Source organism: Melanerpes formicivorus, unplaced genomic scaffold, assembly GCF_026170545.1.
Source record: "Melanerpes formicivorus ecotype bairdi unplaced genomic scaffold, bMelFor1.0.p_v2 SCAF_91, whole genome shotgun sequence".
NCBI classification, from domain to species: Eukaryota; Metazoa; Chordata; class Aves; order Piciformes; family Picidae; genus Melanerpes; species Melanerpes formicivorus.
In genome coordinates, this window is record NW_027142443.1 from 639291 (window position 1) to 654494 (window position 15204).

The 15204-nt window shown below is 49.0% G+C and overlaps 1 protein-coding gene across 7 annotated transcripts in view; it reads right to left on the bottom strand.

Annotated features, from left to right (window-relative positions):
• Positions 1 to 15204, bottom strand: part of LOC137455129 (protocadherin alpha-C2-like) — a 191212-nt gene that overhangs the window by 40178 nt on the left and 135830 nt on the right. For all 7 annotated transcript variants that reach the window (XM_068165690.1, XM_068165688.1, XM_068165686.1 and 4 more), the window contains exon 3: positions 13401 to 13489. In XM_068165690.1, the coding sequence (XP_068021791.1) occupies positions 13401 to 13489 (89 nt within the window). The remainder of the gene's footprint in view (positions 1 to 13400; positions 13490 to 15204) is intronic.

Here is a 15204-nt window from a genome sequence, read left to right on the forward strand (position 1 = left end):
AAGCTGCACTCAGATTCATTCCCTCCACAGCCAGAGCCTTGATTTTATTTTTTGAGAATTAAATCTCCCTAATGAAGGGGAGGCCTTTGCATGCTGCTGCCTACTGGTTTACACCCTCTCATTACAGCCTCTGAGTGCACCCAACAAGTTCAGAGTAAATTCAGCTTCTCTAGGTCGAAGTTACATGAATCATCAGGATGTGGGCTGGAAAAATAGGCATGGGATTGCTGTATTGCTTCTCTGCTTTGTCCTCTCCTCTGCTCTGCTCTGCACTACTGCATCTGCCCCTGACCTCAAGGGCTCTCTCTGGCACTCCAGGCTGGAGAAGAGCAGGGAAGGACAAGCTCCCAGCTCTGTTATTCTTTTCTCACCTCCAGTGCACTGAGAGCATTTGGGGCCAGCTGGATGCTGATCCACTCCTCAGCATCACCACAGATTGCTCTGATCGAATCACTGAGATTTTTCTGCAGTGTGTTTCTCCTTTTAAACCCAGGATAATGATCATGACCTTTCCCTTATGTTGTTCTCAGACTTTGTCTGCTCTGCTCATGCAAGTGGGAAGTTCCTTAAGGCAAGGAAATACTGTGCATGTTTTCTCCAACCCACACCGTGATTATTTATGCAACATTGACCTGGAAATGCTGACTTTATTCTGAAGTTGTTTGGTCATTACTTGTGTGCACCTTCTCCAAGTGACTAGCAGGACAAGTGAGGTGATTCTGCCCCTCTGCTCTTGTGACAACCAACCTGGAGTACTGTGTTCAATGTGGAGCCCTGACAAGAGAAGGACACAGAAATGATGGAGAGGGTCCAGAGGAGGCCACGAAAATAATCAGAGGGATGGAGCATGGCCCCTAGGGGGCTGGGAGAGTTGTGCTGGAGAAAAGAAGACTCTGACCAGACCTTTGAGCAGCCTTCCAGTGCCTGAAGAGAGCTCCAGGAGAGCTGGGGAGGGACTTTTGACAAGGGCTGGGAGTGTCAGGGCAAGGGACAATGGCTTTGAGCTGGGAGAGGGGAGATTGAGAGTGGAGATGAGGAAGAAATTCTTGACAGTGAGGGTGGGGAGACACTAGAATAAGTTGCCCAGGGAGGCTGTGGCTGCCTCCTGCCTGGAGGTGTTTAAGGCCAGGCTGGATGAGACCTTGAGCAACCTGGGCTGGTGGGAGGTGTCCCTGCCTGCGGCAGGGATGTGGGAATTGGCTGATCTTGAAGGTCCCTTTCAACCCAAACCATTCTATGATTCTGTGACCTTTATCTACAGAAAAGGCTCTAACTGAGACTCATCCAGCAGCCACTGCAAAGGATGTGCAGGGACTGAAAGTGCTGCTGCTCTGAGACTGTTAAAGGTTAATTCACAAACACCAGTAGAGAAATCTGCTCTGCTTTAGCTTTAGCAGCTCCTTGATTAAAGCTATAAAAGATAAGAACTAATTAGCAACCCAGAACACAGGACTGGGATCTTGGTTTATGGCAGAATACTGCAGCTGTGTGCAATGGAAGGAGCTAGAAAATGCAGCTGTGCACATCTCTGGCCTCTATTTATTTCAATTAATAAGGGACTGGAACACCTCTCTGATGAGGAGAGACTGAGAGGATTTGGGCATTTTAGTCTGGAAAACAACACTGAGGGGAGGATCTCATCAATGCTGATCAATATGTACAGGGTGGGTGTCAGAAGTTAGGGGTTGGAAGGGACCAGGCTTGGTTCATTGGTGCTCAGTGACAGGGCAAAGAGTAATGGGCACAGATGTGAACACAAGAAGTTCCATCTGAACGTGAGGAGGAACCTGTTTAGTTAAAGGGCGGTGGAGCACTGGAACAGGCTGCCCAGAGAGGTGGTGGTCTCCATCTCTGGAGACATTCAAACCCCTCCTGGATGTGTTCTTGTGTGAACTTCTCTAGCTGAACCTGCCTTGGCAGGGGGGGTGGACTTGCTGATACCATAGAATCACAAAATGTTAGGGTTGGGAGGGACCTCAAGGATCATCCAGTTCCAACCCCTCTGCCCTGGGCAGGGACACCTCACACCACAGCAGGTTGCTCACAGCCACAGCCAGCCTGGCTGCAAAAAATTCCAGGCATGAGGCTGCAACCACCTCCCTGGGCAACCTGTGCCAGTCTCTCACCACCCTCATGGGGAACAACTTCTTCTTAACATTCAATCTGAATCTACCCATTTCTAGTTTTACTCCATCCCCCCCCAGTCCTATCACTCCCTGACACCCTACAAGGTCCCTTCCCAGCTTTCTTGTTGCTCCCTTCAGATCCTGAAAGGCCACAAGAAGGTCTCCTTGGAGCCTTCTCCAGACTGAACAACCCCAATCCCTCAGTCTGTGCTCATAGCAGAGGAGCTCCAACCTTCTGCTCATCCTCGTGGCCTTTCTCTGGACACCTTCCGGCACCTCCAGATCCCTCCTGCAATAGGGGCTCCAGAAGGTCCCTTCTCCAGAGGTCCCTTCCAACCCCTACCTACCATTCTGTGATTCTGCAATAACCAATTTGCTACAGAATCCCACTGTCTCTCCCCTCAATCTTGTTATTCCAGGAAGGCTGAAATGTTGATCCCTGGCTTGGTCACACATCACCTTTTCAGTATTTGTCCTTTCCATGGGCTTTCTGTGGTGCCATCTGAGCTGAGAGGCACTGCCACACTGCAACATTCAGAACAGGCAAGAAGCAAAGCCTGCTTCCAAAAATAAGCACATGAAAAATAAATCCCTGACCTTTGTGTATAGCAAAGTGCTGCACACAGGCAGACATCCATTAGGGGAAGATGGAACATCACAGAGTGGTCTGTACTCGCTCCATCTCTTTCCTCCTTCCATCCCTGCCACTATAACCACATTCCAGGTCCAAATGTATTGGCACTATTTGGAACCTTCCTTATTTTATTCACCTATTTTCTGTCACAAAATGGTTTAGGTTGGAAGGGACTTCTATAGCTCATCCAGTCCAACCCCTGCACTCAGCAGGGACATCAACTAGATCAGGTTGTCCAGAGCCCTGTCCAGCCTCACTTTGAATATCTCCAAGGATGGGGCCTCAACCACCTCCCTGGGCAACCTGTTCCAGTGTTCCACCACCCTCATGGTGCAGAACTTGTTCCTCACATCCTGTCTAAATCTGCTCTGCTCTAGATTGAAGCCATCATGCCCCATCCTATTACCACAGACCTTTGCAAACAGTCTCTCTCCATCCTTCCTGCAGCCCTTTCAGGTACTGGCAGGCTGCTATTAGGACTCCCTGGTACCTTCTCTTCTTCAGGCTGAACACCCCTACCTCCCTCAGCCTGTCCTTGTAGCAGAGCTGCTCCAACCCCCTGATCATTTTCATGGCCCTCCTCTGGACCTTCTCCATCATGTCCATGTCCTTCCTGCATTGAGGGCTCCAGATGGTGAATTGTAGATGAGTTAAGGTTCCCCTGGGATCCTGAATATTGTCTTAGAACCACAGAATTGTTTGGGTTGGAAGGGACCTTAAAGATCATCTCATTCCAAACCCCTGCAGGGACAGGTAGGGACAGCAGGTAGGATACCTTCCCCAGGTAGAGACACCTTCCATTAGATTCCCTATCATTATTATCTACCTGTGTGTATTTTCTTTCTAAACCTGAAGCTTAAAAGAATAAAATTACAACCACAACAGCAGAGGAAAATGTACAAATAAACAGAATAAAGCAAACCACCCAGAGAGAAGGGAGGCACAGCAGGGAGAAAATACAACAGCTGTAACCTCATGAGGAAACTATTTGATTGCCATCAATTCCCTGAAGTACTGAGCAGGCAAATACTTGGTTAGCTCAGAAATTTTTACAAGACCACAACCCAGGGTGGTACAGCTGCAGCTGAATGGTTTCTTTCTATTTATTTATTGAAAACTCAGAGAAAATAATAGAGATAGGAATCAAAAATCCATGTCTAAAGCAGATCTTAAAGCAGTACCTGAAGGGGGCCTACAAGAAAGCTGGGAAAGAACTTTTTGAAAGGGCTTGTAGGGATAGGACATGAGGGAATGGATTGAAGCATTAGGAGGGGAGGTTGAGACTGGAGATGAGGAAGAAATTCTGGAGAGTGAGGGTGGTGAGACACTGAAACAGGTTGCCCAGGGATGTTGTGGATGTCTCCTCCCTGGAGGTGTTCAAGGCCAGGCTGGATGTGGCCTTGAGCAACCTGGGCTGGTGGGAGGTCTGACTGCAGGGGGGGTTGGACTGGATGACCTTTGGAGGTCCCTTCCAGCCTGGACCATTCTGTGATTCTCTGACTGTTCATCACGTTGACAGTCTCTGCAACTGTGTGGAATTAACTTGAGAATTCAATGACCAAGGTCAAAACAGGAGATAAAAGAAGGGATTTAGCCTTATATGGTCCTTGCAGATTATATCTATTTGTGTGTAGTGCCAGTGCTCTGCAGCTCCATGAGGGAGCTGGCGGGATTCCCTCCTTGGGGCTGTACTCAGCTGGTAGAGATGCTGCAGCTCACAGATTTTTAGTGTGCTTTATGCAGATGATTTTTTTCCCCCCATGATTACAAGAGGCTGTGAACCAAATCTCTGAGATACTTCACAATGCAGACTTAGGAATTAGTTAAATTGCCTATAACCTTCATTTTGGGGGATTGAATCACTGATTGGAATCAGAGAAACATAGAATGTTAGGGGTTGGAAGGGACCTCTGGACACCATCGGGTCCAACCACCCTGCCAGAGCAGGATCACCTAGGGCAGGCCACACAGGAGCACATCCAGGCAGGTTTTGAAGGTCTCCAGAGAGGGAAATTCCACAACCTCTCTGGGCAGCCTTCTCCAGGGCTCCAGCATCCACACAGTGATAATTTTCCTCATGTTGAAGTGGAACTTCCTGGGTTCCAGTTTGTGTCCATTGCCTCAGGAAATATCACTGGGCACCAGTGAAATGAGCCTGGCCCCTTCTTCTTGACACCCACCCCTCAGATAGTGATAGACATTGATCAGATCCCCTCTCAGCCTCCTCTTCTCCAGACTAAACAGCCCCAGAGCTCTCAGTCTTTCCTCACAGGAGAGATGTTCAAGTCCTGCAATCATTCTCATGGCTCTCTGTTGGACTCTCTCCAGCAGATCCATGTCTCTCTTGAACTGTGGGGCCCAAAACTGGATAGAGTATTGCAGGTGGGGTCTCACCAGGGCAGAGTAGAGAAGGAGGAGAATACACACAGTCCTCTTCAGACTAGAGTTGACCTCTAGGTTCCTTGGTCAGAATATTCCCCTGCCTTTTGGAGTAGTTCTGATACCCAGAGCTAACCTGCCTCTCCTGCTTATTTCCCTCAAGGAGCAGCAGCCAATATTCCCGCTGCTTTTTCCTGGCCAGTTCCAGGGATAAACATATGCATCACAAATGTCAAGCATGGAGGACTGCCCATGGTAAGGTCAGGAGATTCTCACATGGTCTAATTGCTTATTCCATCATCAGAGTGCTTTCTAAATCAAGGCTACCACCTCTCATTCCCAGATGGTTAACTGGTAAAAGGAAACCAAAATGCCAGCTGCACTCAGAAGAATCATAGAATCACAGAATTGTCAGGGTTGAAAGGCACCTCAAGGATCAGCCAGTTCCAACCCCTCTGCCATGGGCAGGGACACCTCACACTGCAGCAGGTTGCTCACAGCCACATCCAGCCTGGCTACAAACACCTCCAGGCATGAGGCTGCCACCACCTCCCTGGGCAACCTGTGCCAGGCTCTCACTGCCCTCATGGGGAACAACTTCTTCCTAACATCCAATCTCAATCTACCCATTTCTGGTTTTGTTCCATTCCCCCCAGGCCTATCATTCCCTGACACCCTAAAAAGTCCCTCCCCAGCTTTGTTGTAGCCCCCTGCAGATCCTGGAAGGCCACAAGAAGGTCTCCCTGGAGCCTTCTCCTCTCCAGCCTGCACAACCCCAACTCTCTCAGGCTGTCTCCAGAGCAGAGCAGCTCCAGCCCTCTGCTCATCCTCGTGGCCCTTCTCTGGACACCTTCCAGCATCTCTAGACCCTTCCTGTCATAGGGGCTCCAGAACTGGACAAGAACATTGCCACTGCAAAATCAGAAACATAAAATTAAGGTATTTTAGGATTGCATTTGTCTGTGCAACCTTAATTTGGTCACTTATGCATATTCTTAAGGCTAAACACTGAAATCCTGGCTTCCTTCAGGTCATGGGATCACAGCTCACAGGATGTTAGGGGTTGGGAGGGACCTCTGGAGTCCACCCCCCCTGCCAGAGCAGGACCAGAGAATCCAGCACAGGTCACACAGCAACACATCCAGACAGGGCTGGAAAGTCTGCAGAGAAGGAGACTCCACAACCTTTCTGGGCAGCCTGCTCCAGTGCTCCGTGACCCTTCCAGTAAAGAAGTTCTTCTTCATGTTGAGGTGGAACCTCCTGTGCTGGAGTTTCCATCCATTGCCCCTTAGCCTATCCCAGGGTGCAAGTGAGTAGAGGCTGTCACTGTCCCTTCCTTCCTGACCCCCAGCCCTCAGATATTTATAGACATTTATTAGATCCCCTCTCAGTCTTCTCCTCTGGACTATTTGCCATGGACATAAGGGCTGTGGTTAGTAGGCCAAGAGAGGTTCTCCTCCCTCTCTGCTCTGCCCTGGTGAAGCCACATCTGGAGTAATGTGTCCAGTTCTGGGCCCCTCAGTTCAGGAAGGGCCTCAGGGAACTGCATGAGAGAGCCCAGCACAGAGCCCCAAAAATGATTCAGGGAGTGGAAGATCTTCCTCACAAGGAGAGCCTGAGGGATTTGAGGGCTCTGTAGCTTAGAAGAAGAGGAGCCTGAGAGGTGACTTCATTCATGTTGATAAAGATGTGCAGGGTGAGTGCCCAGAGGCTGGAGCCAGGCTCTGCTGGGGGATGCCCAAGGACAGGACAAGGGGCAGTGGTGGAAGCTGAGGCAGAGGAAGTTCCATGGAAACATGAGGGTGGCAGAGCCCTGAAGCAGGCTGCCGAGGGGGTTTGTGGAGTCTCCCTCTGGGGATAATCAAGACCTGCCTAGATGTGTTCCTGTGTGGCCTGCCCCAGGTGACCCTGCTTTGGCAGAAGGGTTGGACTGGATGATCTCCAGAAGTCCCTTCCAACCCCTACCACTCCATGTTTCTATGATTCTTGTTCAAGAGATGTGTGCCCATTGCACTCTGGGTCATTGTTTGATGGCAATGGGGGTGTTAGGTCCATGCTTGGACTCAGTGACCTTTGGGGTCTTTTCCAACCAAAACACTTCTATGATTCTGTGACCTAATTTTTTAACACCTCCAGGGATAGGGGCTCTACCACCTCTCTGGGCAGCATTTTCCAGTCCCTGACCACTCTTACAGGAAAGAAATAATTTGTGATCTCCAGCCTAAACCTCCTTGGCACAGCTTGAGGCCATTACCTCTTGTCTTGTTCTTAGTTTCTTCAGTTTCCTACAGCTTCACACTGTGGTTGTAAATGGAGAACAATTTCTCCCTAAATGTCAGTGAGTTTCTATTCCCTTTCCTCAAATGCCCTTCCTTATCCTCAGGAAAAGGCTCTAATTGAGGCTCATTGAGCAGCCACTGCAAAGGATGTGCAGGGACTCAGAGTGCTGCCGCTCTGAGACTGGTAAAGGTTAATTCACAAACATCAGCAGAGTACTCTGCTCTGCTTTAGCTTTAGCAGCTCAATTTCAGGCCATTTCCTCTAGTTCTAATACTTGATATTAGGGAGCAGAGCCCAACCCCCACCTCACTGCAGCCTCCTCTCAGGGAGCTGTCTCCTCTCAGCTTCCTCTTCTCCACACTAAACACCCCCAGGTCCCTCAGCTGCTCCTCCTCTGTTCTCCAGACCCTTCCCCAGAATTTTTGCCCTTCTCTGGACCTGCTCCAGCCCCTCAGTGTCCTTCTTGGAGTGAGAGGCCCAAAACTAAACCCAGGATTCAAGGTGTGGCCTCACACATACAGGGGCATAATCACTTCCCTACTCCTCCTTTAGATACTTCAGACTCTTTACCTGGCCTTTCCTCTCCTCTAAAGGCACAGCTGGAGTGCACTTTAAGGCTGTGTGGGAATTAGTTTGAGGCAGGGAGAAACATCTACATTTTACTTTTATCTACATTCTATTCTCTAATGATTTTTCACTCCACATGAAGGAACTGTGTAGAGCTCTCAAACCAGCATTTACTTCAAATTAATGAGGGGAAATGAAAAAATGGAGAGGAGAATCTGGAGATTAGAGTGAAGTTATCATCAAAGATCTCCAGCCAGGGCTGGCCTCACATATATAATGGCACAATCACTTCCCTACTCCTCCTTAGATACTTTAGACTCTTTACCTGCCCCTTCCTCTCCTCTAACAGCACAACTGGAGTGCACTTTAAGGATGTGTGGAAATTAGTTTGAGGCAGGACCTGCTCCAGCCCTTCAATGTCCGTCTTGGGGTGAGGGCCCCATAATTGAACCCAGTCTATAACTGGCCTGGTGCATAAGAAAATAAAAGGCCAATTCAAAACTGCCAGCTGGAGATTCCCTGAGTTCTGCATGGGTGCAAAATGCAATAAAGGCAGTGGCAGATGAGCATCTGACCACCAGGTATTTGCTGAAGCCTGCTGTGATGTTCCAGTACAGCTCCACATTAGGCATTAGGGATTTACTGATTTAACACTTGTTCATCCTTCTTAAAGTGGCCCTGTGACATCATCTCTGACTGCTCTCATTGATTAGCTCTCGGAATCTGTCTCTGTCAGGCATCTCACCCATGGCTTTGAGGGATTGGTAAAGGAAAGTAATGATTTAGGGACAAACTGACTGGGAGGAATCAATTCACTAACACCGCAGGGAGAATGTGTGCACAGAGCAGGCTCAGAACTGGTTTGTGGCAGTCAGAAGTTAAGACTTAGAGCTGTCCCAGGATGCTGTGGATAACAGACATAACAGAGAGCTTCTCCAGGAGTTTATCTAGAGCCAGGTGCATTTCATTCATATCTAAATAAGTCAGGAATCACCACAGCATGGGTTGGGTTGGAAGGGACCTCAAAGATCATCAGTTCCTACCCCACTGCCATGGGCAGGAACACCTCCACTAGACCAGGTGACTCAATACCTCACTAAACCTGATTTGTAATGCTTTCAGGTTTGCAGCCTCCATGACTTCCCTGGGCAACCTATTCCACTCATGGGGAAGAATTTCTTCCTAATGCCAAGTCTAAATCCATCTTCTTCCAGTTTGAAGCCATTGCCTCTCGTCCTGTCACTGCAAGCCTTTGTACAAGTCCCTCCTCAGCTCTCCTGTAGTCCTCTTCAAATACTGGAAGGCTGCTCTAAGGTCTCCCTGGAGCCTTCTCCTCTCTAAGCCCAATTCTCTCATCCTGTCTTCACAGGAGAGACGCTCCAGCCCTCTGATCATCTTTCTGTGGAGGAGCTGTGTCCAGTTCTGGAGACCCTATTACAGGAAGGATCTGGAGGTGCTGGAAGGTGTCCAGAGAAGGGCCACACAGATGAGCAGAGGGCTGGAGCTGCTCTGCTCTGGAGACAGACTGAGAGAGTTGGAGTTGTTCAGTCTGGAGAAGAGAAGGCTCTGAGGAGACCTAATTGTGGCCTTCCAGTATCTGAAGTGAGCTACAAGAAAGCTGGGGAGGGACTTTTTAGGGTGTTAGGGAATGATAGAATTGGGGGGAATGGAACAAAAGTAGAAGTGGGGAGATTGAGATTGGATGTTAGGAGGAAGTTGTTCCCCATGAGGGTGGTGAGAGACTGGCACAAGTTGCCCAGGGAGGTGGTGGAAGCCTCATGCCTGGAGGATTTTGCAGCCAGGCTGGCTGTGGCTGTGAGCAACCTGCTGTGATGTGAGGTGTCCCTGCCCATGGCAGGGGGGTTGGAACTGGATGATCCTTGAGGTCCCTTCCAACCCTGACAACTCTGTGATTCTATGAAATACTTTTGTTGAGTCAGTTGACTGCAAGTGGCCATAATGAGTTGAATCTCTTCTGCAAAGCCCCAGCTGTGTATGTGAACCTCACAAACAAGATTACAGGCCTTGAATTTAAGGCAGAAGAAGAAAGAAGCTTTGCCAAGAGACATTGGTGGGAAACTGCAGACAGGATTCTGAAAGAGTGGCAGTGAGTTGCTGAAAATTTGCTGCATGTTGCCATACTCAGAATCACAGAATGTTAGAGGTTGGAAGGGACCTCCAGAGATCCTGCCAAAAGCTACCCAGGGTAGACCACACAGGAATGCATCCAGGAAGGTTTGGAAAGTCTCCAGAGAAGGAGACTCCACAACCCCCCTGGGCAGCCTGCTCCAGGGCTCTGTCACCCTCACTGGAAAGAAGTTTCTCCTCATGCTGAGGTGAAACCTTCTATGTTCTACTTTGCATCTATTGCTCCTTGTCTTAGTACTGTGCAGCACAGCTACCACAACCACTAATCCTCACTGAGATTTCCCTGTGAATCACCTGTTTGCTGGTAAGGAGCAGGGACAGCTGTAGCTGCAGACTGGAGAAGAATATTGCCTGAAACTCACTAACAACAAGGGTTAATTAATGTTATGTCAGGGGCATCAATACCTTGGGAGTGGACAAAGACAAAACAAATGAGTCTGTGCTGTGCAGGGAAAAAAAACAGCTCATCTACAAGGAACCTGGTTCCCAAAAATGGGATTTCAAGGGAGCTGTAATTAGCATGGACATTCTGTGCTGCAATTCTAATGAGTCATGTTTTCCTCTATGGTGGAAAAATCTCCTCTTCATGGAACCATAGAACTGCTGAGGTTGAAAGAGACCTTTGAGATCATCAAGTCCAACCAGCTAGAGCTCACAAGCCCACCACCACTGCTAAGCCACTGCCATTATATCACAGACAGCATCAGGTCGGAAGGGACCCTCAGAGGTCATCTTGTCCAACTTCCCTGCAGGCAGTAGGGTCACTTGCAACCAGAGCACGCTGCCCAGGGACACATGGAGTCTGATCTTGAATGTGCCCAAGAACAGGACCTCAACCACGTCTCTGGGCAACCTGTTCCAGTATTTCACTACCCTTCTTGTGCAGAACTTCCTCCTGATGTCCAACCTAAATCTGCCCTGCTCCAGTTTCAAATGATTGTCCTTCATCCCTTGAATATCTTCAGGGATGGGGCCTCAACCACCTCCCTGGGCAACCTGTTCTAGTGTTCCACCACCCTCATAGTGAAGAACTTCTTCCTAATATCCAACCTAAATCTACTGTTCTCTACTTTGAAGCCATTGCCCCTGGTCCGGTTCCTGAAGGCCTTTGCAAACAGTCCCTCTGCGGCCTTCTTGTAGCCCCCTTCAGGTACTGGCAGGCTTCTGTTAGGTCTTCCTGGAGCCCTCTCTTCTCCAGGCTGAACACTCCTACCTCCCTCAGCCTGTCCTTGTAGCAGAGCTGCTCCAACCCCCTGATCATTTCTTTGGCATTCCTCTGGACCTGCTCCATCAGGTCCATGTCCTTCCTGTGTTGAGGGCTCCAGATGGTGAATTGCAGATGGCAAAAGATAACAGGGTTAGAGTTCCTCTGGGATCATTAATATTGTCACAGAATCACAGAATGGTTTGAGGTGGAAGGGACCCTAAAAATCATCTAATTCCAAACCCCTGCAGGGACAGGTAGGTCGCTCTTAGGTCTCCCCAGAGCCTTCTCTTCTCCAGGCTGAACAATCCCAGCTCCCTCAGCCTGTCTTCCAGAGAGTGGAACAGGGCTCTGAGACCTAAATGCCAATGGACCTCCTCAGAAGACAGGACCCATCCTACCTTTGCATTTGCATTCAGGTACCTAGAAATCTGCACTCCCAGCAAGTAGAAGCTCTGGGTGAATGTTTGCATCCTTCCTGAACTCGGCACAAGGTAACAGACTGAGCGCTCAGTCGAGGCTGATTAGTGCAGCTGAAAGCCTGAGGGAACCCCCCTGGAAAGGGCAGAGTGTACTTGAGATGACATTTTCAAATGCAAGCTCAAAGGTTAGGCACCCTGCACACCATCTACAAGCTTCCTGCAACAGAAGGAAGGGCACAAACTCCCCCAGGATGATTCTAGCCCCCGTTGTTTATTATAGTCATTTCCAACTCTGGGTCTGCAGACAGCTCCCCTTCACCACCAGGGCAGGCCTTGCTGGGCACCATTAAGTCATGGCTATGTTGTAACTGGGAGTGCCAACCATAGACTAGAATCATAGAGTCACCTGGTTGGAAAAGACCTTAAGATGATCAATTCCAACCATAACCTAACATCTCCCTGCACACAGCTCTTAGACCATGGCCCTAAGCTCCTCATCTCAACATCTTTTAACTGTCACCAAGGATGGGGTGCCCAATGTTGTCCTGTGCAGGCTATTCTAATCCCTGACCACTCTTGCAGCAGAGAAATTTTTTCTAATCTCCAACCCAACCCTCCCCTGGCACGATTTCAGGCCATTTCCTCTCCTTCTGTCACCTAAGACTAAGGAGAAGAGACTAATACCCACCTTACCCCAACCTCCTTTCATAGAGTCATAGAATTATCAAATCATTAAGGCTGGCAAAGACCTTCAAGACCATCAAGCCCAACCATAACCAACCTACCATGACCACAAAGCTACAGCCTTAAGCCCCACATCTGCACACTTCCTGAGCACCTCCAGGGATGGGGACTCCATCACCCCCCTGAGCAGCCTGTTCCAATCCCTGACCACTCTTGCAGTAAAGACATTTTTCCTCATCTCCAACCTAAACCTCCCCTGGGAAAATTTCAGCTCTTAAGACCATTTCTTCTTGTCCTATCACTAGTTATTTGGGAGAGGAGACCAACAGTGGCCTCGCTCAACCTCAACTTCACCTTCAACCTCAACCTCAGCACATCTCAACCTCCTTTCAGATAGTTGTAGAGATCAAGGAAGCCACATTCTAAAATCTGGGTTTGGTTTGACAAGGAAATAACAGTTCAGCTTCCATCATTGTATACCTAGGGAATGAAAATAGCTAGCAAAGAAAATCAGGTCTGATTTCAGCAAGGAAAACAAGATAAGACACTCAGAGAGACTTAGTGGGCTTGCAAAACTGACAAAGGGAGAACTGATAAGCTCCTGTTCCACTTTGACTCTTCTTTTTGAAGTCAGCTCTAGAGCCCAGCATTCTGACTCTGAATGCACACACCAGGACTGAACTCCTTCCATTGTTCCATTACACAAAGCAACAACCTCCCGAGGCAGAGTGGAAGCTGGGATCAAGGACTCTTATCTCTAGGGCTCACCTGAGCCTGAGCAAAGAAAGAGATGCATTTGAGGCCTTATAATTCCACTCTGTTTAGATTCCACAGATTAATTTGCAAGAACTTTCACCCAAAGACACAAACCAGACGTGAAAAACTAAGCAGCATTAGGAGATCTGCTTTGGTCAATAGGAGCTCCTCACATACATTCTTCCTTTCCACAGCCTTACCTGTAGTAGCACTGGAGACAGTTGGCCACTGCTGCTCAGGCCCTCCTGGTCCTCCACGTAGGACTCCAGCCTCCTCCACATGCACAGCACTGAAGAAGCAGATAACAGAGTTAGATTCTCCAGTTCCCCTCTGTCCTGGGCTGTATAAACATTTCCCTTGCTTGCTGCTCTTCAAAGGTTCTAACTCTCTGTTGCTGTGCAGCTACTACTAGAGTATTGCAGGAGGCTACCAAATTGTGCTGAGGCACTGGAGACCTAAGCTGAGAGCCCTGGGGCTGGCTAGTCTGGAGAGGAGAAGACTAAGAGGGGATTTGAGCAATGTCTACAAATATCTGAGGGCTGGGGGTCAGGAAGGAAGGGACAGGGACAGCTTCTACTCACTTGCACTCTGGGATAGGCCAAGGGGCAATGGATGGAAACTCCAGCACAGGAGGTTCCACCACAGCATGAGAAAGAACTTCTTTACTGGAAGGATCACAGAGCCCTGGAGCAGGCTGCCCAGAGGGGTTGTGGAGTCTCCTTCTCTGCAGACTTTCCAGCCCTGTCTGGATGTGTTGCTGTGTGACCTGTGCTGGATTCTCTGGTCCTGCTCTGGCACGGGGGTTGGATTTGATGATCTCCAGAGGTCCCTTCCAACCCCTAACATCCTGTGGGCTGTGATCTACCTGTTTGCAAAAATATCTTTGATTATTTACTAAAGCACATCTGTGGCATAATTCATAAAGGAACCTCCCAGCAGGACACTGCTTTTCTTGGCCAGACATCGCTAACAAGGAAGTTACACATGGTCTTGGCTGCTAGGATTAGATTCACAGACTGAATGGGGGGGAAAGGGACCCTCAAAGGTCATCTTGTCCAAACCCCCTGCAGTGACACTTCCAACTAGAGCAGGCTACCCAGGGCCACATCAAGTCTGATCTTGAGTGTCCCCAGGGATGGAGCCTCAATCACATCCCTGAACACCTGTTCCAGTGTCTCACCACCCTCACAGTGAAGAACTTCCTCCTGCTGTCCAGCCTAAATGTGCCCTGCTCCAGTTCCAAACCATTGCCCCTTGTCCTGTCACTACAGGGCCTTCTATACAGTCCCTCCTCAGCCTTCCCTGTTCAGAAGGGCCTGTGGGGATAGGCTGAGGGGAGATGGTTTGAAGCTGGAGCAGGGCAGATTTAGGTTGGACATCAGAAGGAAGTTCACCACAATGAGGGTGGTGAGACACTAGAACAGGCTGCCCAGGGAGGTTGTTGAGGCCCTGTTCTTTTCAGCTTCTTCACTCTAGCTGGTACTCGCTGGTGGTTGTTGCTTGGCTATTGCTGATCTTGGCTGTGTTCTTGTTGTGGCTAAGTACTAACAGCTACTCTCTGCTTTGTTCCTCTTTCTTTTTCCCTTGTACAGGTGGGAAGAGGGGAAGCTGTTGGTAAGCCCCTGCTTTTGTCCAGAGGGTGGTTCTTGTGCTGTTTATAAATTGGAAATCCATGTAAATATTGTATATTTTGTACGTCATTGCAGTTCATGTCTCTAGATATTAGTTTTGCTTGCAAATAGAACTTCACTTGCTTTCCAACTGAGCTGGTCTGGCAATTTAATTTTGCGGGGGGGGGGGTGTCATTTCAACCCATCACACCCTTTTACAGGGGGCATGGGGAGGGGAAAGGGGGAATGGAGATGGGGAGCGCTATTGGTAGCCCCCGGTTTTATCCAGAAGGTCTCTGTTGTTTGTAAATTGCAAATACATGTAAACAGAGACACCTTGACAGGCTGGACAGATGGGCAGAATCCAGCAGCATGAGACTGAACACATCCAAGT